This window comes from Anoplopoma fimbria, chromosome 9, assembly GCF_027596085.1.
Source record: "Anoplopoma fimbria isolate UVic2021 breed Golden Eagle Sablefish chromosome 9, Afim_UVic_2022, whole genome shotgun sequence".
Classification (NCBI taxonomy): domain Eukaryota; kingdom Metazoa; phylum Chordata; class Actinopteri; order Perciformes; family Anoplopomatidae; genus Anoplopoma; species Anoplopoma fimbria.
In genome coordinates, this window is record NC_072457.1 from 24424603 (window position 1) to 24446488 (window position 21886).

General features: G+C 39.3%; 2 protein-coding genes across 2 annotated transcripts in view; one reads left to right on the plus strand and one right to left on the minus strand.

Moving 5' to 3' along the window:
• The window catches only part of LOC129096021 (cytoplasmic phosphatidylinositol transfer protein 1-like), a 66089-nt gene extending 60075 nt beyond the window's left edge, over positions 1 to 6014 (plus strand). Inside the window, exons 6-10 of the mRNA XM_054604665.1 lie at positions 2769 to 2864; positions 3482 to 3637; positions 3967 to 4030; positions 5307 to 5446; positions 5923 to 6014. Of these exons, the coding sequence (XP_054460640.1) occupies positions 2769 to 2864; positions 3482 to 3637; positions 3967 to 4030; positions 5307 to 5446; positions 5923 to 5928 (462 nt within the window). The 3' untranslated portion in view covers positions 5929 to 6014. The remainder of the gene's footprint in view (positions 1 to 2768; positions 2865 to 3481; positions 3638 to 3966; positions 4031 to 5306; positions 5447 to 5922) is intronic.
• A 6373-nt stretch (positions 6015 to 12387) lies between these two features.
• On the minus strand, positions 12388 to 21119 carry vwa10.2 (von Willebrand factor A domain containing 10, tandem duplicate 2). Its single transcript, XM_054604581.1, has 18 exons — positions 20893 to 21119; positions 20313 to 20725; positions 19542 to 19749; positions 19339 to 19424; positions 19117 to 19210; positions 18414 to 18542; positions 18129 to 18315; positions 17579 to 17748; positions 17259 to 17371; positions 16977 to 17093; positions 16657 to 16860; positions 16433 to 16568; positions 16129 to 16281; positions 15894 to 15986; positions 15662 to 15771; positions 15331 to 15495; positions 13791 to 14114; positions 12388 to 13389 (listed from the first exon to the last, which is right to left on the minus strand). The coding sequence occupies exons 2-18, from the start codon at positions 20499 to 20501 to the stop codon at positions 12958 to 12960; spliced, it is 2910 nt and encodes a 969-aa protein (XP_054460556.1). The 5' UTR covers positions 20502 to 20725; positions 20893 to 21119; the 3' UTR covers positions 12388 to 12957.
• Positions 21120 to 21886: the final 767 nt, after the last annotated feature.

A 21886-nucleotide genomic window follows, 5' to 3' on the forward strand; every position in this document is an offset into this window, starting at 1 on the left:
CACACACACACACACGATCACACACTCGCACATTAAGCTTTAACATTTGTCCTGAGGCCCATGTTGCTCTTGTAATCTCTCCAAGGACTTCTGACCTACAGGCAGAATGAGAAAACACTGCTTTTTTTTATATTGGTCACACATGACCGGTCATGCACATTCAAAGCCAACCGAAATTAGAGACAGTTGTGAGTGATCATCACAAAATGCGATCATGGTCAAGCCCTACACCTGCACAGGTGTCGGTCTCATGAAACCAGTGAAGTACACTGTGATCTTAAATGACAATCCTTGGAGTTGCCTGCAAAAGAAACATGTCTCTCATTATCTTGGATTTTCTATAAGGCCATTCAAGATCCCAACCTCCAAAAGAGCCATTTGTTGAAATAACACGCCTTACTCAAATAGAAGGAGTCTCTGTCCCACTGTTTATCAGTCATTTGGTTTTCTCGACCACATTTCATCAGATCAACTTCACACTTGGTGGATTTATTGCTGAGGACCCCAGGAAGAACAGTTATGAGTGTGAGGTTGTTTGTATGAACAGGTCTCAAAAAAGCAGCAATCAATACTGAAGGTTAAGCAATCGGCCCGCTCCGAACAGGCACAATTGGAACTGGCACTGCAGTAGTTTGATTAATTATAATAAATGAGGAGAGCATCCTCAACATGTAACATGTAATATGCTGCGTCCCTCCTGTTCGTCCAACATCCAAATATCAATGAAGCTTGTTAAGATTGTATTTTTGAAAATATTATCAACCTAATTTAATTTAGTTAATGGTAATCTCTTAGGCATGCCATAGAGAGGATTGATCCACTTTGTTTGTATTGTCCCTTTTAAGGCGAATGTATTTTGGTCCAATCCATTTTTATTTTTTTTTAGACAGTGTTCACTATCAGCCTTCAGATGCCTTAGGTGCAGAGCCTTTTAAGACAAAAATGTGTCTAAAATGATCAAACTGTCTACAATGTTGACTTTGTAGTGTATTCACACAGGAAACCTGACAAAATGAAATGCACCAACAAATGCTGGCATTCACAGTAGAATAGTGCATAGCATAAGCATAATGCATTGCATTGGGTTGCAGCTCAGGGCATATAGACTTTGGGATTGCCCGTATTAATACTTTAGTAGTGATCCTGTGCAAATGTGTCCATGTTGGTTAGAAGTAGTAAAAGAGAAGGTAAATGTCTTTTTAGGTTGTGTCATTCTGGCAATTTCAAAATGACACTGAATGGCCTTCTTTACTGGTCAAAACAAGGTTCAAGTTATTTTTGCATCATACAATGTGAAAGTTATTTAAGATTTTTCCAGTTGAAGTGTATTATTATGATCTTTTGATGAAAGCTCTTCTGAAGTGCTCCAGTAAAACCAGAGACCCTTCCAATTCATTCGTACGTAGTGATGCGTACGTGCTGTTTGTAGATATTTTTTCTTTCCATTCTCATCTCTGATTACACACACCCATGGTTCCTCTCTCATCCTATTACCTTTCCTCCCTCCTTATCCTCGCTTTTCTCCGCATTCATTTCCACTGTTTCCCCCACCGCTTCCTCCCTTTTTCTCTCGCTCCCTGTGACTCCTTCCCTCTACTCTTATCACTATCTTGCTCCTGCTCTCTCCCCCCCCACCACCACCACCACCAATGCATCTCCTTTTCATTGTTTCCATTTGTCCTCTCATCCACCTCTTCTTCCTTCCCTCTCTCTGCTCATCCAGTCTCCATTCCTGTCGCTTGGCTGCACTCATCCATGCTGACATATCACCCTTATAGTGCCAGCAGTGCTCATCCGCACTGTGAATGACAGAATGCACACTTGGAGTGGAGGAGGAGAAAAGTAGGGAAAGAGAAGGGAGGGGAAGGAGTGAATGTATATGCGGACAGAGAAAGTTCACATTCAGTTGAGAGGCAAAGCTCAAGAAAGATGGGAAGGAATGTACCGACTGATGTACTTAATAGTAAAACGGAAGCTGTATAAGCCGAGATGTTTATGTGAAATACTTAGAAAAATGTATTCATTTGTAATGCAGAACTACAAACTATAATTATGATGTAAAATTACTACTTTTGTGATTTTATGATTATGATCCTAAGATTTAAAATGAAGGAATAACAGCTTCAGACTTATATTGTTATAATACACTTTATTATTTTCTTTTACATCAGTTAAATTAAAGATAAATCTATTACTTGAAGCCTGTGACCTCAAATCTCACTTTAAACGCACCACACAAACGCACACAAACAGACTCACACTCCCTTGCAGCTATACGGCGGGCTCTGTTCATGCATTTTTATGAATATATATACACTTTATAAAATTAATTCATTCTTGATTTATTCTTGTAATGTATTATCAACATCATGACAACTAATGAAGCAAAAGAAGAAGAATCATAAAAACTAAGAAGGTTGTCTTCTTAACATATGACACAGTCATTGCAATCAGCACTGTGTCATTTGGCACGGTAACAAATATAAGACATAGGCTCAGAGCACCACCTAATGGTTATATAAGTAAGTACAACATGTGTTCCTAGTGTTTGGTTGAGAGACGTGGGGACAGAGAGTGACGAGATGCACAGTATGAACAATTTCCAACTTTTGACTCAAGCAGAAGGCAGGTTTGCCAGACATAAATGTGATGATGTAACATGGAAAAGACACATTTCGGAGCTGTATGTTCTTTTTATTTGTGAGAAGGCTACTCTGATTGGCAGAGGCTGCAGTGAGCAATTGCAAACCCATCTGTTCTGCTTTCAGATCTTTGACACCGAGCTGAAGGAGCAGGACCGGGAGGTGTGTTTCATCGACATCGCCTACGATGAGATCCCCGAGCGCTACTATAAAGAGTCTGAGGTGAGCTTGTGGGGGTGCGAGTGTGTAGTCGCTCATGGCTACTGGGAGTTAACACTACTAAAGAGGTGTAAGTGTAGTGTTAAATCTGGAAATGCTCTAGTAAAACAATGTGATTGAGATGAAACTGTAGGATCTCAGTTTGTGTTATGTTGTGAACTTACTCAAATGGTGTCTAACTTGTTTTATATCCAATAATTTCATAACAATATACTTGATATTATTATTATAATTGTCTGTTAAAGTTTACATTGAGGCCTAAAGACTCGCTCTAATGCAAACTTTAGGGACTTGTCTACCAGCTGCTGCTTTATATGCCTCTCCCATATCACATTCATCATTCATCTGGAGTCTGAAAGCCTTTCATACTTCAGTCTGTGAAGTGTGAGAGCTGGTAGTTGTCTTCAAAGCTGTTTGATAACATATTGCTTCAGCTCTAATGAGACTGTATTAAGATTCTCCAAGGACCAGAGGGGTTAATGTGAATGGTATTTTATACTGGCATTTAATTCAAGGCTCTGCCTTGCACTCCGCTGGTGTACAGAAAAAAAGATGCATGAAGGTTTCGGTTGATTATTGTAATAATAAACATGCGTGTGTTCATTTTTCCCCCATTGCAGGACTTGCGATATTTCAAGTCGGATAAGACGTCGCGGGGGATTCTTCAGGAGGGCTGGAGAGACACCCAGGACCCCATCATGTGCTCATACAAACTGGTCACCGTCAAGTTTGAGGTGTGGGGTTTGCAGACCCGTGTGGAGCAGTTCGTACACAAGGTAAGAGGTCGTACATGGGATGAATGTTTTTCATTTTAGTCAAACATTTAGTTCAACCTTGGCTTTAAGTTGCATGATTAAATCTTTATATCTGCTTCTTTGGTCCAGACCGCTAAACCATTTGGTCATTGTTATTAAAAATGCAATTTTATATGGTGTTGTTCAGGGGCAGCTGGTTAAAGTACTTTATCTACTTTATCTAGTACTAGGTATCTTAGTCTACATGACCTTACTTCTACAGCCTGCAGCTTTTAAACCTAATAGCATTGATTTTTAAAAGATACTGTGTGAGTTACCATTTTTTTTATCTTCATCGCTTTGTGTTATAGGTGGTTCGGGATGTGTTGCTGCTGGGACACAGACAGGCATTTGCTTGGGTGGATGAGTGGATTGGTAGGTCTATCAGCCCTTTTCTACAGTCTATATACTCTGCAACTTATTTACAGCGATTTGAACATTTCAACCCTTCAGTCATCAACTATTTACGCTAGAGAATAGCATTTAGGTTTCTTCTATACATAAGTATGGGACATCTTCATTCTATAAATTCATAGATGAAAGCATTCTCTTTTTATTGATGTAAATTGTGAGTAACTGCTAAGGAATACATAATTAGTTTTTCCATGTATTTGTATCTTGTAAGATATACAACCTTGCTTTAATTGTTATGTTACTACTATTATTTGAAATGTTAGCACTTTTGTACCTACTTTTATTATACAAATCACAGTTTGGTGATTATTGTTTATTTACCAGTGTGCATGAAAAAACACTACACCTGCATCTAACCCTGTCGCTGCCAGTCATGCTCCTTCTCCTACAGCATGGATCCTCCTCTTGGTATCACCACTAACCCACCAATGACAAACACTGCACTGTCGTGTTCGGGCACAGTCACTGTTTGTTCTCCAATTAAACCTGCATGATAAAAATGCAACCTTCAGTCCTTCATGTTTGGAAAATTTGTTGAAATTAGTTTATTAAGAGTCAAGAGTTGAAACACTACTGGTATAAGTGTAGTAGTTTGTTAATAATTCAAACTGTATTTGGCACTTTAATTTCATTTTAAAGTCAAATATTAAATTGAAAAATCTGTGAAGAATGATGCGCTTACTGAATCATGAAATTTGTCTGTTTCTCTGAGAGTGGTCGCACAAGAGGCAGCCCTGTTTGCAACCTAAGTGGCTAAGATAACAAGCCCATTATCCTCTCCTCTCCTCTCTATAACCACTAACCTTCATACAACTCCAAACAGCCCGGATGCTTGAAATAACCCCTAAATATCTTCACTTGTCGAATGATTTTGCCCAGAGAATAGGTGTTGCTTACGTATGTATCCAATGATACAACCTCTATTGTGGGTGTGGATTGTTCATGCTTTTTTTCAATCTTGAACGTCCTTGACCTTCCTTCTCCCTCCTTCCTGGTTGTGGCTCTGATTTGTCTAGCTGTCTCCTTTAAACTCTCTGGGTCATGGGAAGCTACCCCTTTACCTCCAAAGCTTTCACTTTAAAAAGCTTGAATCATCCTTTAAGTCCGCTTTACTCACCCATGGAATGCACCGCTGCCAACTTATCCTATCCTTCCCAACCTGTTTGTCAGCTGGAGCCGTATTATAGAGGAGTACACAACATTTCGACCCCCAATCCACCCTCCCCCCTTCTTTCAGATATGACTTTGGATGACGTGCGGGATTACGAAAAACAAATGCATGAGAAAACCAACATTAAAGTTTGCCATGAGCAGCAAGAGCATTCCACCACAAAACCATCTTCACTGGATGACATAGAGATCCATGACAAAGCAAGCGTATGTGTCTTTTTAATTGTTTCTTGACTCTATTGCCCTGGCTCTGTCTCATACTTGACCCATTGCGTTGGTGACTAAATACAGTTGCATATAACTGTCCACCTACATCTACTCATTCTGTCCTGCAAACGATGCATACATGAATTGTTGAATATGTGTCTTCAAAGATTCTCTAAAGGTTTGCAAAGGTATCTAGGAAACATAAGGCAAGAGAAATGAACATATGAACATGTTGCTAATTGAAATAAAACAATGCGAGCAGATTAAATATTTGTTTTTTAATATGGGGAATCATTTAAGAATTGTTTTGACTTTGATTTGGCTTTTTATCTGGGCATTCCCGTGACATTGACTTGAAGTTATGGCAAGCTACAGTTTCAGCCTTTTGGTGTCTGCAATTGTCTACAAAGAGTAAAACAAAACTACTCTCCCAATTCTTCCTCTCATTGTTCTCAATTTATCTTTTTCCAATCCAGACATGACAATGGATGAGGTGAGAGAGTTTGAGCGCACCATCCAGGAGGCCACCAACCAGAAGATAGGGATTTTTCCGCCGTCGATCTCCATCAGCGAGACGCCCCTGTCCTCCTGTTCCCTCACCGGCCCTGCCAGCGCCCCCACCACCCCCATGTGCACTGATGCGCCTGAGTCCCTCTCTGTCCCCAAGGACCGACCCCGCAAAAAGTCTGCTCCAGAAACCCTGACCCTTCCTGACCCTGCCAAAAGTGGCGTTCCCCAGGGCTCTTCCATCAGCCCACTTCCCATTTCAAACCACCTCGAGTCATCCACACCACCCGCCTCCAACACTGATACTGCTGAGACAGACGAGCAGTAGAGGGGCCGCAGGATGTCTTCCCCCACCCCGTGCTTTACTTATTACCCCAACCCCGTTGTCTTAGTAGCCAAACGAAACTAGCCTAACCTCCAAACACCAGTGGCCAGACATTCAAGTTCTCTAGCCATATCTAATGATTTGCCATAAACCTGGACACACAACAGCAACAAATACCATTGAAGTCTACATCAGTGTCACTGATAACTTCCAGGCAGCTGTAGGCTTAGCCACCTTGTTGTGGTTGGCCTGTGAGTATAGCCAGCCACATGTCTCATCAATTATAACAACCACCTGTGATGTTTAATCAAAACAAAGTGCATCTTTAGTTCTTTTTTGTTGAGCGGCATATGAATAAATATTTTTTAGTGTTTCCTTATGTTTTCTTCAATCAGACAAGCTGATTGCTTTCAAGCTGTTGAACTCAGAAGTAGTTGCCTTAGCACCACAGAGCCAGGGGTGCTTAATAGTTTTGACAATGTATGGGAATGAATGCCTGACAAATATTGTCCTTTGTAAAATTGCTGTGTTTATTAAATTAGAAATCAATCACACAAACTAGAGCAGCACAGTAGAACTAATATGTTAGAGTAACACACACCAGAAGGACAGCAAACTATCCTCAAAACAGAGCCACTTAGCAACTGTTTCCTGAGCAGGCCTGTGGATCAGATTGCACTCATCCTTTCAATCCAAAACTCCAGTTATACAACAGATGCAAGATCAGTACAATCATAGAGAGTTTACACCTCAGGTCTCCCCGACTCTGCCTGGCTCACACACCAAAGGCAGGGATATAACTGTACCATTTTTCTCCCTGCTTATTGCCAAACAGCCACATTTTATACCTCCACAGATATTACAATACAGCAACTATTGTATGTACTATACCAGTCTACTTAACCCTTGGAATGTTTACACATCAGAAACCTTGGAGCATTTGCATAATAGCAGTAACGTTGTACCTTAAGCTGCTGTTATAGCTGCACTTGTGGTTTTAGCATGACAGTTTAATGATTCTAAAATAGAATATTTTGGAATTGTATTACTGCATATATCTTACTCAAGTTGACTGAGAGGTCAGTACAACAACAAAAAAATCATAAGTAAAATGTTGCCTGAAACTAATGCTGGACAATTTGATCAAAATCAGTAAATCACATTATTGTCATATGTAGGAACAAGGCCATTTGGGTAGTTTTTAAACATTTGCTGATCTTTGTGCACATGGACATAACGACAACTCAAAGCTTGATTTGAGGAGAGGGGCACATGCATCAAGCTGACTTGAGAATGTGCCTTGTTGGCTGCATCTCATTCGCAGAAGTACTGATACTTTTTACTTTGCCAGTGCTGGTTGGTTATACTGAGGTGGTGCTGGTGGGCGTGGAAAATTATTTGGAAAGGGGAAATCCTTTGAAGTGTCCGTTTATTTGTGCTGGGCTTTTACTGCTATTTACCATTTAAGACCTTTAAGGGGAAACAAATACAGAAGGACAGCAACTTTTTCTTTGAACCCCCTTTTTTCCACACAGTGATATAACTCAAATAACAGGTTTTATATGCTGCATGGAATGTTCACAACATATATACATATTATGTGAAGTATATATGTATATACTGTAAATGAATAGATTGGTACAGTATATTTGGTGATGCAACTGTATTGGTAAAAAAGTGAATGAAAACTTTGAAAGCTCTGTACTAATTTTTTTATAATAGAAAAAGCTGATTTTGAGTGAAACGTAAGCATGCCCAGAGAATATAGGCCTAAAAACTCTTTCAACTCAGTGCCTCTGCATGCAACTATTGTATCATCACCTACAAGTGAGTAAACCAAAATCTGTTATATTTCATCAATAGAATCAAAAAATTCCATTGCATTTCTTTGCTTGTTTTCTATCTCAAATGTTGCATTTAACCAGAATTAAAAATTGCTAATGCTCCATAGCACAGTAGCTACGAGCTACGAGATATTCTAATCAAATCAATCATATCAAACTACACCATCACTCAGAATCAGGGTTAACTTTTTTTTATTTGTTCCCCTATTCATACCAAATTACTTCTTACCTTACAGCGCAAATGCATTTTGCACTTTCCAGTCTTTGACATCTTATTTGACAATGAAGAAATGTGTTACACAACAGTATTGTTGGGTTTGTTGGACCAAAGTCCTATAATACAGCATAGTGACTTCGAAGAGAGCAGTTCCAGAAAAGAGTCCTTAATGGTCTAGCCATAAAAAAATGTTAATATTATGTACAGTTTCTCACTTGCTTTTGTTAAAAAAACAAAACAACTGTAGCTGATTATCTGTAACTGTAGCTTTTGTCTTTGCCTTTTGAGGATACAACGTTATATACCAGTTATTGGCCCTCTGTATTGATCTATTATGTATAGATCATACTTACAACTCTGGTATTGACCATATCTCGTCAGGAATACATAGATCCAGGGATATATTTGATCTACCATGGACTATCAAAAATAATGCAAATAATATCCAATTATGTAACATTAAGCACTGCTCTGTTTAAAAGAGTAACATATTAGGTATTGTAAATACTATAGTTAATGACTGATATGGTTTCTTGCATTGAAACATGTTTCAAGTTTCATTACTGATGTGAAATGAATGTGCTCAAAGATTTCACATAGACAGAGAAGGATATTCTTTAGTGTTTGTGCGATAAGGATGACTTCTTCACAGACATTAATTAAAAGTTTGTTTAAATCTAGGAATAATATGTGTCTTTATCTGTGAAGTCATTGTCATCTATTGAGGATACTGGATTTGGTCGAGTTTACTCTTCTCAATCGAGTATCAAGAATCCTCATTATAGTGGTGCACTTTTGACTCTCCAGTTGCTTTTGGTGACGCTGCAGTTCAAAATTATTTGTACACGTAAAACTAAATGAAGCTTTTCTTTTAGTGGGATGGCTGCTTTCTCATTACTTGCCGTGGTAATTGAGAGGTGATATGCTTTTCTGTTGTTTTTTTTGGTAGTAAACCTGCTGTACCTTAGATTTGTGGTTGCTGTATTGTTTGAAGGAAAATCTTACTTGGTTTATCATTATTCTTTGGATTAAAGGACCAAGCTTGTTGCTCCCCCTCCCCTCCCATTATTACAGTTTGCATTTGACCAGGCTGTTTTGCTGTCTCCAGATAACTGGGACCTGTCTCACCAACCAGGATCACTGAGTTAGCTGTACTGAACTGCTCTGAGTGAAACCAGTAACAGCCTAGTGTATTTCACTCAGAGTTGTAGATCAGGTGCGGTTCTGGATTTTGCAGCTTTCTACCTTAATCCTTCCTTGTGAAACAGGTCCTAAATGTGCCATTCGTGTTCGGCTGCTGGAAGTCGCTCTCAGTTCTTCCACTTTATCTATTATTGTGTTTGTAATATTTTTACTTCCCTTTGAGGTTCATTTGGTTATTTGTTGTAATTATTGTTTACTTTTGCTGAAACAGAAAAATAAACTTTACTAGCTATTGCAACAGTGTTATTCGTTCTGTTTATCATGCATGTTTTACATAACCCCTTATGTATTTTTTGCATTGGCCCTATTGAAATGTTATATTTGCCCTCTTTACCGGCAGCTAATGCTGAATTTAACTCAACATGCATCCTGTTTTAGGGTAATAATATATTATCAGACTTTTATACGGATGTTGGCCGAAGTAGAGCTAATTTAAATCAATTTATCCCGTTTGGTCTCACATTAAGGCATCATATTTTATAAGATGACCATATGCTTTGTATGTAAAATCAGAATCTGTAAAGTAGCTATCGCAGATAAATGAAGTGGGGTAAAAAGTTAAAATGTTTTTCTATCAGATGTAGTGGACGTATAAAATAGAATTAAATGGTTACACCCAAGTAAAGTACAAATACATTGAATTGATCAAGTTGTATAACTCAACACTTGTTCAGAGATGGATAAACTACTGCTCCGTTGCTCTCACAGATAAGTACTTCTTTATAATAATAAAAGTCTACTACTAGTTATAGTTAAAGCTAGGGTGGGTCATTTCTTTACTGTAATATTTGGCAAAACTGTCCTAATAGCCAGTCAGCTATATGTAGGTGAAGTGCTCTGAGAATATCTGCTCATAACTTTGCTCTCCCCTGCCTCTGTGGGCCGCACCCAAAAATTGCCACCGCTCATGTACACTTTGACCAATCAGAGCGAGGCTCCGATTCTCCGTTCTTATTGGCTGTGGGACTGTCCGGTCACCTTGGCAACGACGTTGGTGCGTCCCTGCGTGTTTCGTCTTCCTATCAATGTAACTGAATTCACATGAACGCGCATAACTGACGTTCGGTGGGAGGAGCTACAGCAGGTAGCGTGGCAGGGAGAGGCCAGAGAGCACGCGACGGAATCTCAACGGCTGTTTTCGCCCACCCTAGCTTTAAGAAAAAAAAACATCCTCAGAAACAATTCATAAATGAAGAGTTAAACGCTCAAAAAAACTCAGCTAATCTTCTTCATCGGGACCATGTGGGTGTGGTTTGATTAGATGTGACTCCTAGTGACCTGGCAACATGTAAGGGATATACAGGGGCGGAATTAAGATTTTTCAAACCAAAGATAATATCAAAATATGTCATTTTTATAAAACTAGAGCCTAAAAGCCATTAAATACAAAGTTGTCATAGGTGGAAAATTTCACACAGAAACCTTTTTAAAAGAAAGACTTGTTTTTTCATGTTAATATACAACAAAGAATGCAACAGGTAAAAAGGGCTGGATGGGCCATAATCTGTCAAATATAACTCTAATGAATGAAATAAAGTATTTTTGAGACATAAATAACCTCTTAGTGACAAGGTAGGTGCTATAATCACTGGAATAGAGATCATTTCTATAACCCATCTGTAAATCATATAATTGTATGCTAGTTTTTAACTTTAAACAGGGATTAAAACACATACTGCAATCAATAGCGTTGCCTCAATCAGGAAAATATCATGCCTGATTATTAAACTGCAAAAACTTTTGCCACAATTGTGATTATTCGGTATCAAAAAACGTTGAAGTTTTACAACGACATACCTTTAACATTAACACAGACATGCAGTTATGTGTATTTGCACTCTCCCTCACTCACCTAATCAGCCTCATGCAGTGCACCTGTCTGCCACACCCACCCCATCAGCACAATCACTCTCACCTGAGTACTCTGCTGCACTCACAGTATAAATGCCCCACTCACTCACACACTCACACCCGTGACAATTGCCCACACCACACCCGTGACAAGTATAGTATGTTAAAAAAAACATTGAAAAGTTAGAACTAAATAATAGTACAGTATGCTTAGCACAATCATAATAGATTTTGTCCAAAAGGTATAACAAAAAGTCATAATATAGTTTGTCCAAAAAAGTCAAAGTATAATATGTTTAATGTAGTCATTTAAAAAATAGTAAGTCTAAAAAAGTTGACAAAAAAATCTAAGTATAGTATGTCGAAGAAAGTGAAAAAAAAACTTTATATAGTATGTTGAAAAAAAGCCATAGTATAGTAATTTGAGAAAAGTTGAAAAAAGTCATAGTATGTCGAAAAAAGTAAAAGAAAAGTCATAGTATAGTATGACGAAAAGAGTTGAAAAAGTCATAGTATAGAATGTCGAAAAATTGTCATATTATAGTATGTAGAAAAGAAGTCATACCATAGTCCGTTGAAAAAAAGTCATAGTATAGTATGTTGAAAAAGGTCTTGGTATAGTATGTATGTCAAAAGGTCACCAGAAAGGCGGAGAACCCAGAGAGAACCCACACTGCCACGAGGAGAACATTCAAACTCCACAAAGAAGGGCCCCTCTTGCTGTGAGGGAACAGTGCTAGCCACTACACCACCTAGCAGCTCATATTGTATGCCTAGAATAGTCTTAAATAGTGAATGTATAGTATGTGGAGAAAAGTCATATAAAGTCATAAGAAAAAAGGTTTTCAGGTCCTTGATTTGAAGTAAACAGGGCAGAGAAGGAAAATAATCACTAAATATTATCTGGATTTTGGAGATTAATTGTATATAACAGTGTCGGAATGAAAAGTTCTGTACCAGTAATAATGCATGTCTGAAGTCAGGCTAAGGCCTCCGTAGTTTACAGAAGTTTATTGATCACCACAATCAACAAACACTTCTCTTTAACTGAATATCCCCTTCATACAACAAAAATACTCAAATTTGCCATCAAGATTAAATAAGAAATGATGTAACAATCTACTGAAACCCTAATAACAACTTGTGAGTGTAGTCCGTTGAATTTCGTCTGACATCTAGCAGCTATTGCTGTAATTTCAGATTCAGGCACTTCTTCATTAGCATCACTCAGCTATGATGGCTGCCGCAAATCTACACACCCAAGGCTTTATAAATAAATTGTTTAAGTAACTCTTCAATTTTTTTCAGTTATAACAAATTAAAATAAAATGATTGAATTAAAAATATATATTTTACATGAAGAAATTAATATTAGTTTTTAAAGAGATGTCAGTAACAATGGTATAATTCAAATTGAAAGAAAATCATATTTTCTTCAAGCTGTGGAAATTCAAACACATAAAAAAAGAGCATTAAAAAAAAAGCTATAAAAGGCTTTCTGAGGGGGATACTTGATTCTTGTGCTATAATTCCACATTAACAGTTTAATTTCTATTTATCCCGTTTACTTCCAAAAGAGAGAAACAACAACACTGATCCAGAGATAGTGTGATATGCTCTCTGTGTGTCCTCCAGTGGATGTTGTGTTAAGTGCAGCTGTAGTCACAGGGGCAGCCGTGGTAGATTCTCTAGCCTGTCCAACACATGTCCCCACATTACCTACTATGTCTACAAGAGCCAGCTCTACATTCTGTGAACAGCAGGAGGCGCTGTAGGTAGCTACTGTAATGTTTTCACCCCCTGCTCCAGCCACTGTGCTGGTATTTAGGGTACCATTCCCTTGGCGGATGGTGACGGTCTCAATGCCAGTTCCATTTATGCCATCGGTGAGATTAGCGATGAATTCCCACTTGGAGGAAGCACAGAGCGATGAAGAGGATGGACAGCTGGTGGATGAACTGACTACCTGGCACACCGGGCGGGTAATATCTGTCACCTGCAGACACAGAAACAAGAAGTGGGAGAGATGAACAAATACGACCGGATTGGGACATCATTAACAAAAGAAAAAGAACCAGAATGAAATGGGTATTTCATTTGATCAACTTTAAATGGGATTTTATCAGTAATCTTTCAACAAACTTTTGACAAATTAGTTTATATATTGTTACCCAAAAGCACCAACAACACCATCGAATCAAAGAAAAGAGATGAAACACAAATCAAACACATGAATGTATTAGTATGTAGTAATGTATTATATTTTACCTTTATTCAATATAAGTAATTTAACTGGGATACAATTATGTTGGAAAATGTTATACATACTCTTCCAATGAGTGTTAACAAACTGCTTCCATATCCTGCTTTATTTCATTCCAAAGTTTTTCCTCTTACCTTGGCAGCCACAGACAACCTGAGGACAGTGTAGTTGATGTCGTTGGCAGCTGTATTTTCTGCCTCAATGGTAAGGGTCACGTCTGTTCCTGATGCAGCACTGGCTGGTACTGTTAAGGTGATGGTGCCGTTGGCTTTGCCTCCACTGCCAGCCGCTATGGTAACGGTGCTGGGGGAAGTTGAAGTATAGCTACGGTCATTGTTTGCTCGAACTGTGAACGTCCCGGTTGCAGAGTCATTAACAACTCCATTGGTGGTTGTGGCGACTGTGAAAGGGATGGAGATGGTGGAGCCTGGTTCAATGTTGGTGTTGTTGGCTTGGCCCTGAAAAAGTGAGGGGAAAATAGGGGGGGGGTAAAGTCACACATATCTTGTTGTATTGTATGGAATAACAGTACATGTTGTATAACTGTACCCTGGTAGCCTTGAGTGAAAAGAAGCCAAAAGGAAAGATTGTTTGTAATAACACTTCACAAATTGAAAAAATTCTTTCCTACCTGTATGTTGGACCTTAAAATAATTAGGAGAGATAAATGATGGCAGGCCCAAACAAGCTTGAGTCATTAGATTAATGCAAAATCCTGTGTTTGGGCAAGTTTGTCTTTACATTTCCAATCAACCAACAATAATCTAAAAATATCCAACTATGCTAATGGCCAAAGATGGAAGAAGGAGGTAGAAAAAGAGGCAGACAAAAGCCGTTAGCCATTTATTGTAAATATGATATTATCTGACAAATGGGATGCTGGTTTTAGCCACGCTACCAGTTCTAGGAGTAGCAATGTTGAACGGACTGTCCATCACTTTGGTGCAGACTGAAATATTTCTATTTTCTTAGTAAATTGGCAGCACATATTGTGAGGAAATTCATGGTCCCATGAGGATGAAGCCTAGTAACTAAGGTTACTTTTCTCTCTAGCGCCACCATTCGGTAGACATATGAGGTTTTGAGTGTAACGTCTCGACAATCATTAGATGAATTGCTATGAAATTTTATACAAATGTTAGTGTCATCCTAAAGGGGATTTTATATTGTTAGTGATCCCCTGACATCTCCCTTATTATAACATCCTAGTCAGAAATTACATTTTTCCAACACTTTTAGTTTTGGTTTATGACCAAACAAATGACACTACCATCAGCCTCAGCATTATATGTTTAGTGCTAGCCAGTATAAGCATACCACTTCCAAACTAAGATAGTGAACATGGTTAACATTATACTTGCTAAACATCAGCATGACAGCATTATTATTATTGGGAGGATGTTAGCAGGCTGACATTAGCAGTTTGCTCAAAACACTACTGTAAACGGCCTCTCAGAGACCCTTACATGACTGTAAACTCGATATTACTAAACTATGATTACATTGGTAAAAAAAATGTTTTGAGTATATGGGGATAACGCTGGTTATTTTTTGTGAATGGGAATAACCATAAGCTAGTCCAGCAGTCATGAAGCCCTGTCAAGATTATTTACTCTATAAATGCTGAGGCAAAGTGAAGACCTGAGAAGGAAAACGGAATGAGATTGAGCTCACAGTAACAGAGATGCTGGATGTCTTGATATGTGTGGAGGCTTGTCTCTGGAAGCTACTGTCTGTTGACCTGGAGGTGGAGCTGCTGTCCTCTCCTTTTAGGCGTATCACAAAGTCACCTGCCGGGACTCCACTGAATGTCACCAGGAAGTTACCACCTCCCACCGACTGTGGAGGACAGATAGAGAAAGGAAGAGCATGAGATGGTCAGAATGAAATATAACAAATAACATATTTTTATATTGAAAATCAAATGGTATTCAGAAAAGTAAAGGATACACTTTAGCTACTGGTTATGGCCCTTTAAGTTTATCAAGTGTAATATGTGACATGCCTGCAGTGATCCGTTGACCTCTGTTGGCCCTGAGCTGTCAAACAGAGTGACCTCTGTGACCTTTACTGTGTCACTTCCTGTCACAGAGACCAAGATGCTGGCATTACCACCTGAAAGTTGAGACAAGAGAGAAAGGGAAACCAGATGAGTGTGACTGCTTGATCATTAGACCACAAGAGAATTGTACAAACTGTAAAAATGAAGATGAGAATAATTATGAATGTGGTCTGACCTGACAGAGGACGTCCCTCCATCAGACTGAAGTCCCCGTGGGCTCCCTCATGAGCTTCCACAAGATTAAAAATGAAGTTCACTGAGCTTTGACCTGATGCACATAAACACACCAAAAAGATCAGTAGGGCTACCATTTACAATGGCAAACTCATCTGTAAACATGTTAAACCGTTATGAAAATGTTCTCTCATAACTTTCAGGGGTTAAAAAGTGATCTCTGTCCTACTACTGACCTGTGACCTTTACAGAGTAAGGGTTATTAGAGTAAACTCTAATTACCCAAGATCCGGTTTGATTGTCAATGTTGAGGCTTAAACGACGTAGGTTTCCTGCTGTGGTGAAAGATGCCAGAGGACCATTGGACTGACTCGAACTCTGAGATACACCTGGAGGAGAAAAAATATATTAAAATAGCACTTTGGTCTACCGGCAAAAACCAAGCTAAAGATTTTCTAATGGTGGTCAATTGAGGGAGTTAAAGGCAGATGGAACAACCAAAACAAGAATTAATTTGAAGGACAATAGCAATGACAACACCTGTTGAGCTGGTGAGATCAAAAGTGAGCGATGATGTTCCTGTGATGTAGGCAGTCATGTTCCTTAGTGAGCCATCAACAGTAAACGTGAAATTATCAGGCCGTCCGGGATTCGTCACAACCTGAAAAACTGTCACCTGAAACAAGAATGGACAAAAACAGATTGTTTATATAATGGTCAGTAGCATCTTTAAACAGGTGTGATTATCGTGTACAGTGTCTTACCACAGCACTGGCTGATGAATCCTCTATTACACTTGTAACCAGAGAGAGGTCTGACTTGGAGACCTCAATGGCTTGACCTCCAGAGGCTCGGGCTATGTCACGGTACAGCTGTGCATCTGATTGGCTCATTGAACGTGAACTCACACCCACAGCACTTCTGCGGCGCCGTCGACTAGCGAGGACGTCTGTCAACATGAAAGTAACCTAAAGTATACGGATAGGAAAAAAAGTACTTGTAAAAGTTATATTAAAACCTGGATTCATGTCCACAGTTGTGTACATACTATTTCATCATTTCTTTATGGAATGTAAACTCTTACCACAGACTTTGAGCTCTCTATAAGGGCTGTGATGGTGCTTTTCAGATAAGCATCTTTAGCTGGAGCGTCAGTGAAGACAAAGATCTCAGAGGAGGGTGGAGCAGCAGTCAATGCAAGCTGTCAGGGACAAGAAAAATATTATTTGTTAATAAAAATAGTTTTTATTAAATAAACAAAAACCAACATGACAAACTTTGATTTGAATGAAAATTAGATTTTATATAAACATTTTGAGATTTTATATTGCATTCCAAGAAAGTAATAATTTATCATTCATCACACCTGCAGTCCAGACAAGCACAACTCTGGGATGTCTCCTCCTCCATTTGCAGACAGCTTGTTGATGTTGTCTTTGAAGATGTCTGCATTGGTTGTCATAATTAGAGGTCCAAAACCTGGATAAAGAGTAGAAAACCATCACCACTCACCGTCACTCATTTTAACATACATTTTACTTTGACAAGGGCTAAAGTACACACAGTTTATATTGGCAGGACTTTTTCTCAATGTTCATAGTACAGCAACATCTTTACTTCAAAAAGCAACATATGCTACTTAAACATTATGAAACTTCACTCATGAACTACAGACTGTGTCTGTACCTGGGTCATTGAAGGGTACCAAGATGTAGGCAGAGGGCTCCTGCTGGGTTCCCCTCTTACTGTCAATGATGGCGAAGGAAACTCTCTTAGCCTCGGCTATGTCATCGCTCATACTGCCTGTGGTGTCAATGACAAAACACAGCACAGAGGACTGGGAGAGGCCCATCAATCTGTGTGAATGTTAGAGAGAAAAAAACAGCATTACCTGATACAGCTGATCAAGGGGATTTCTCCGTCAGTAATCAATGATTACCATTTGACCTTGCGGACAGAAAGTTTTTTAAGGCAGCCAAGTAAGCATATTTTTTTCTGATTTGCAAGGCAAAATACTTCAATCGTCCTGATTAAAGCTGAAATAGATTGTTTGAAAAGCGCAAGCTTTACAGACATCTGGGAGACATTTAATATCATTGACTTTATTTCAATGTGAAGCTTTTTCTTTGCTTTAATTTGGTGTTACAGCTCCCTCCATCCTAGACTCATCCTTCAGTTGCCATGTTTTTTTTGTGGTTGTGTAAGTCTCAAAATGGCACGTGTGGTTGGCCCATACCGCAGGAAGTTCTTGTCTCCGACAGCTAGTCTGATGTCCTCCAGTAGCTCCATAGTGGCATTCACAGCCAAATCAGCTGCTTTGTGGTGAAGAGAGCCATGACTGGACGCAACAACATCCTTACTAATGCCTCCCACTGGGTCATGTCTGCTCGTCAGGTCAAATGATCCACCGTGGCTGCATTTACCTTCCAGCAGAGGGATTATATTTGTCATGTTAAGTACATACATCTGTTCACGAGATCTTATAATGTGACAGAACAAAAATGTGGTTCCTTAAAGTCACCTGCAGGTTTCGCTGAGGAGAAGACGTTGAAGTACCCTGAAGTGAGAAGCCCCTGTTGCAGCAAGTCAGGCAGAAGGTTGTTATCACAGTTCCCTCCTGTACAGTTTCTACATGTTGGTGTGCTTAGGCCTGCAGCAAATTCAAGAAAAAATAAAAAAAAAATCAACCCTGGCATGGTTAACTCATCCGAAACATATTCAAAACAAATCAGTTTTACAAACACATTATTTTACACCTTACACTAGAGAAATATACTTATGAATATTTATTATTGTATTCAAACGTATGTCTGTTAACTTGGATAAATAATTATAATTTAAATTACTGATTAAATTGGGATTGTTGATTTTATCAGTGAGCAGTGAAAAAATGTATAAATCCCTCTTGAATGATGAGTAAAGGGCTCTTTATGAGAGTTTGATGTGGTTACATACCAAGCATGTACTGTGCGGGTGCTAAGTTGTAGGCTTGTGTGTTAAGTGAAATATTGAGCAACATTCTATTGGTTTTCATGTGTGGATTGTGTGAGTGAATGCATGCCACAGCAGGGTGGGTATTTGTTAACTGACAGGTGACAGATAAACTGACAATGTGCCTAGTGTGATTTCTCACTCAAGCAGATACAGTTAACAGTAACCAGTCAACTGTATTGTGAGCAAGAGTTGCTGTAATCAGCCTCTCTATATGTAACCATATTTCCTACCTGCCAAGTTCTCCAGAGGTTGGTCTGGTTTGATCAGAGTGCTGAAAGGAGCATTGTTCCCTAGTTCCACCCAGTTACTGTGGCTGTAGAAATCCTGAACATACAGAACCAGAGACATAATTTACCACACTATTACTGCTTGTTGTTTTGATCATGTCTCTCACCTCAAAAAATGACACCACCGTCAATGTAACAATCTGTAACAATGTTCTTAAATCTCACCTGTAGGGTATGAAAGACTCCTCCAAGAGTCCACCTCCCTGCAACAAAGCTCTCCAGCTTCACACTGGCCTTCACGGCAGACACACCTTAGCAGCAGAATAGAGAACAGAGAGAGTTAGCAGCAAACTGAACCCACACTTTGCAGAAAGTCCAATTGTTGTTTCACGGATGTTTTGAGTGTGAAAGCATTGTTTGATGTGTACCTGCTGTAATGACATCCCGTCCTCCCTGGAAGGTCTCATCATCAAAATGGTGCTCCTCACTAAGCGCATATACCACGTCCACTTTTGCGTTGCTGAAGTACATATTGGCAATAGAAGTTCTGAACATGACAGTGGAGAGGAGAAAGGTGGAGGTACCTGTAGAGGAACAGGCCCTTTGCACATTGTCAGCTGACAGGCTGTCATCAATCTGGAGACAAAGATGTGACAAATTACTGAGTGCCCGTAGTAAAATTGATTTTTAACACACCGTACTCTTGTGTTCCAGCCTCATGCAGTTTTGCACTGAACAATTTTTAAGATAATCAATAATAGAGACTCATGTATCTCCATCTTCCTGTAGTTTTTCTGAGGAAAAACTATGTGAAAGATCTGGGCACAGAAGGCAAAGTGGGAGCCAGAGCTCAAAAAGGGAGCAGGTTGCTAAAAAAAAAAAAAAAAAAAAGGCAATAATACCTCCATGGATGTCTACTAGGAATTTTTAAGTTACTGCACGTAAAGATTATTGTACTTTTGCACTTGGTTTGGTTGTAATTAAATAATTTATTCATGATTTGCCGTAATCGAGTACAAAGGGTTGACCCTAGCCTGGAGAAACATTATTTTAAAACACCGCCACAATTTTAAATGTCGAAAAATTGTCTGCATGTCATGTAATAGAAATTAAAAATATATATATAATACATCATCTAGACATTTGAATGCACCACAGTTTTTCCAGTAGCTCTGTTTCATTCTGGCTTTTCGACTCACAATCAGGCTGAAGTCCCGTCCCTCAGAAGCAGCAATATCTCTGCAGACCTCAGCTGTCTTTCTGAGGACTGCCCTTTGTGTGATGTCACGGTGAGTGGTGGAATTCCCATCAAATGAGAAGAGTGGTTGGAAGCTATGAATGAGGCCTGGCAGGGAGATGACCACCGCCACCATGAACAAGACTGCCATGATGGGCAACGGAGCCGGAGAGAAAGAAATCTGAATTTTACTTTCTCTAAACCTTCTCAACTGTCCCAACTCCTCCCTCTACCTGTTTTCTTTCCTTCACTTCTTTGCCAACCGCAAACACAGACTGAGCAGAAGTGGGAGAAAATCTCCTCCACTGTTTTCAGTAACTTCACAATGGGTGGTTACTGACTGTGAACCAGGTGTAATGAGGCAAGTGAAAACACCTGAGGAAGAAATAGAATGTGAGTCAGGACTGAAAGAAGGGGAAAAAAACTGTTTTAAAATTGTTTGCATGTTACAACAAATACAGTTTATATAATATGTGTAAGATTACTCAAGATCACTAGAACTACTCAACAATCAACAATATCCAAATGCAAAAATACCTTACCTGTGTGCACTCTGCGTTTTAGCAGTCCAGCCTTATACAGACGTTTGCACCACTTCAGTCTTCCTTTCTCAGCTTTACCAGTTTACACTCAGATAATATTGTGCAAACAGTTAGACCTATGCGTTCCTGTGTTATCTGGAAGTTTTTCAAGCATGTGTGAGTGTGCGCCTTCATTGCTTCCTCTTATAGTTGCGTCCGTCTTCAGTGGCTGAGCTGATGAATAGAACTCCAACACACCTCGCATTTTTTCTGCATGTGTCCGTGTGTTACAGTGAAGACACAGGTGTGGCTGTGCTTATCTTTAAATGATATACATCCTATGCCACATTATTATTAAACAACCCCTTATCTTGATTGACAACGTCCATCTATCAATCCGAGCAAAACACCCATTTACATGGCTAAAAAAGTTAGCCAACATTCACGTCTATGGGCAATTTGTATCCAGCTAAAGGACAACTTGAACATGTACACGTTTAGCCTAGCTTAGCATAAAGAGCCCTTTACTCAAGACTGGAAGCAGGGAGAATGAGCTAGCCTTGCTTTCTCAAAAGTTTAAAAACACATCTACTAACACCTCTAAAGCGCACAAACTCTTCATTAGACCAAGTCAAACCAATGAAATCAACTGAGACCAACATGGAAATGCTTCCTTGTAGAGTTAATCAGACCCAGCAAGCAAAGTAATGTAAGTGCAAAAAGAGTACAGGAGGAAAACACATTCATTGTAAGATTAAAGCCGATACCTTCACACACACACACACACACACACACACACACACACACACACACACACACACACACACACACACACACACACACACACACACACACACACACACACACACACACACACACACACACACACAATTCAGTGGACATTCATTTTTAGCAGCAGAGCCAAGTTTATGTGTGGTAAGAGACGATAATTCTACAAAATGGCAACTAAACCTAATCGCACAGACACTGTGGCCCATTAAAGTCTGTAAAGTGT

Excerpts from the sequence above, each read along its gene's own strand:
- vwa10.2 (XM_054604581.1), bottom strand. The coding sequence starts at position 20,501 with ATGGCAGTCTTGTTCATGGTGGCGGTGGTCATCTCCCTGCCAGGCCTC. Across the intron at positions 19,750-20,312 it reads GACGGGACTTCAGCCTGATT|ATTGATGACAGCCTGTCAGC; the intron begins GTGAGTCGAAAA and ends CTTTGTCTCCAG. Across the intron at positions 15,987-16,128 it reads TTACTCTGTAAAGGTCACAG|GTCAAAGCTCAGTGAACTTC; the intron begins GTCAGTAGTAGG and ends TATGTGCATCAG.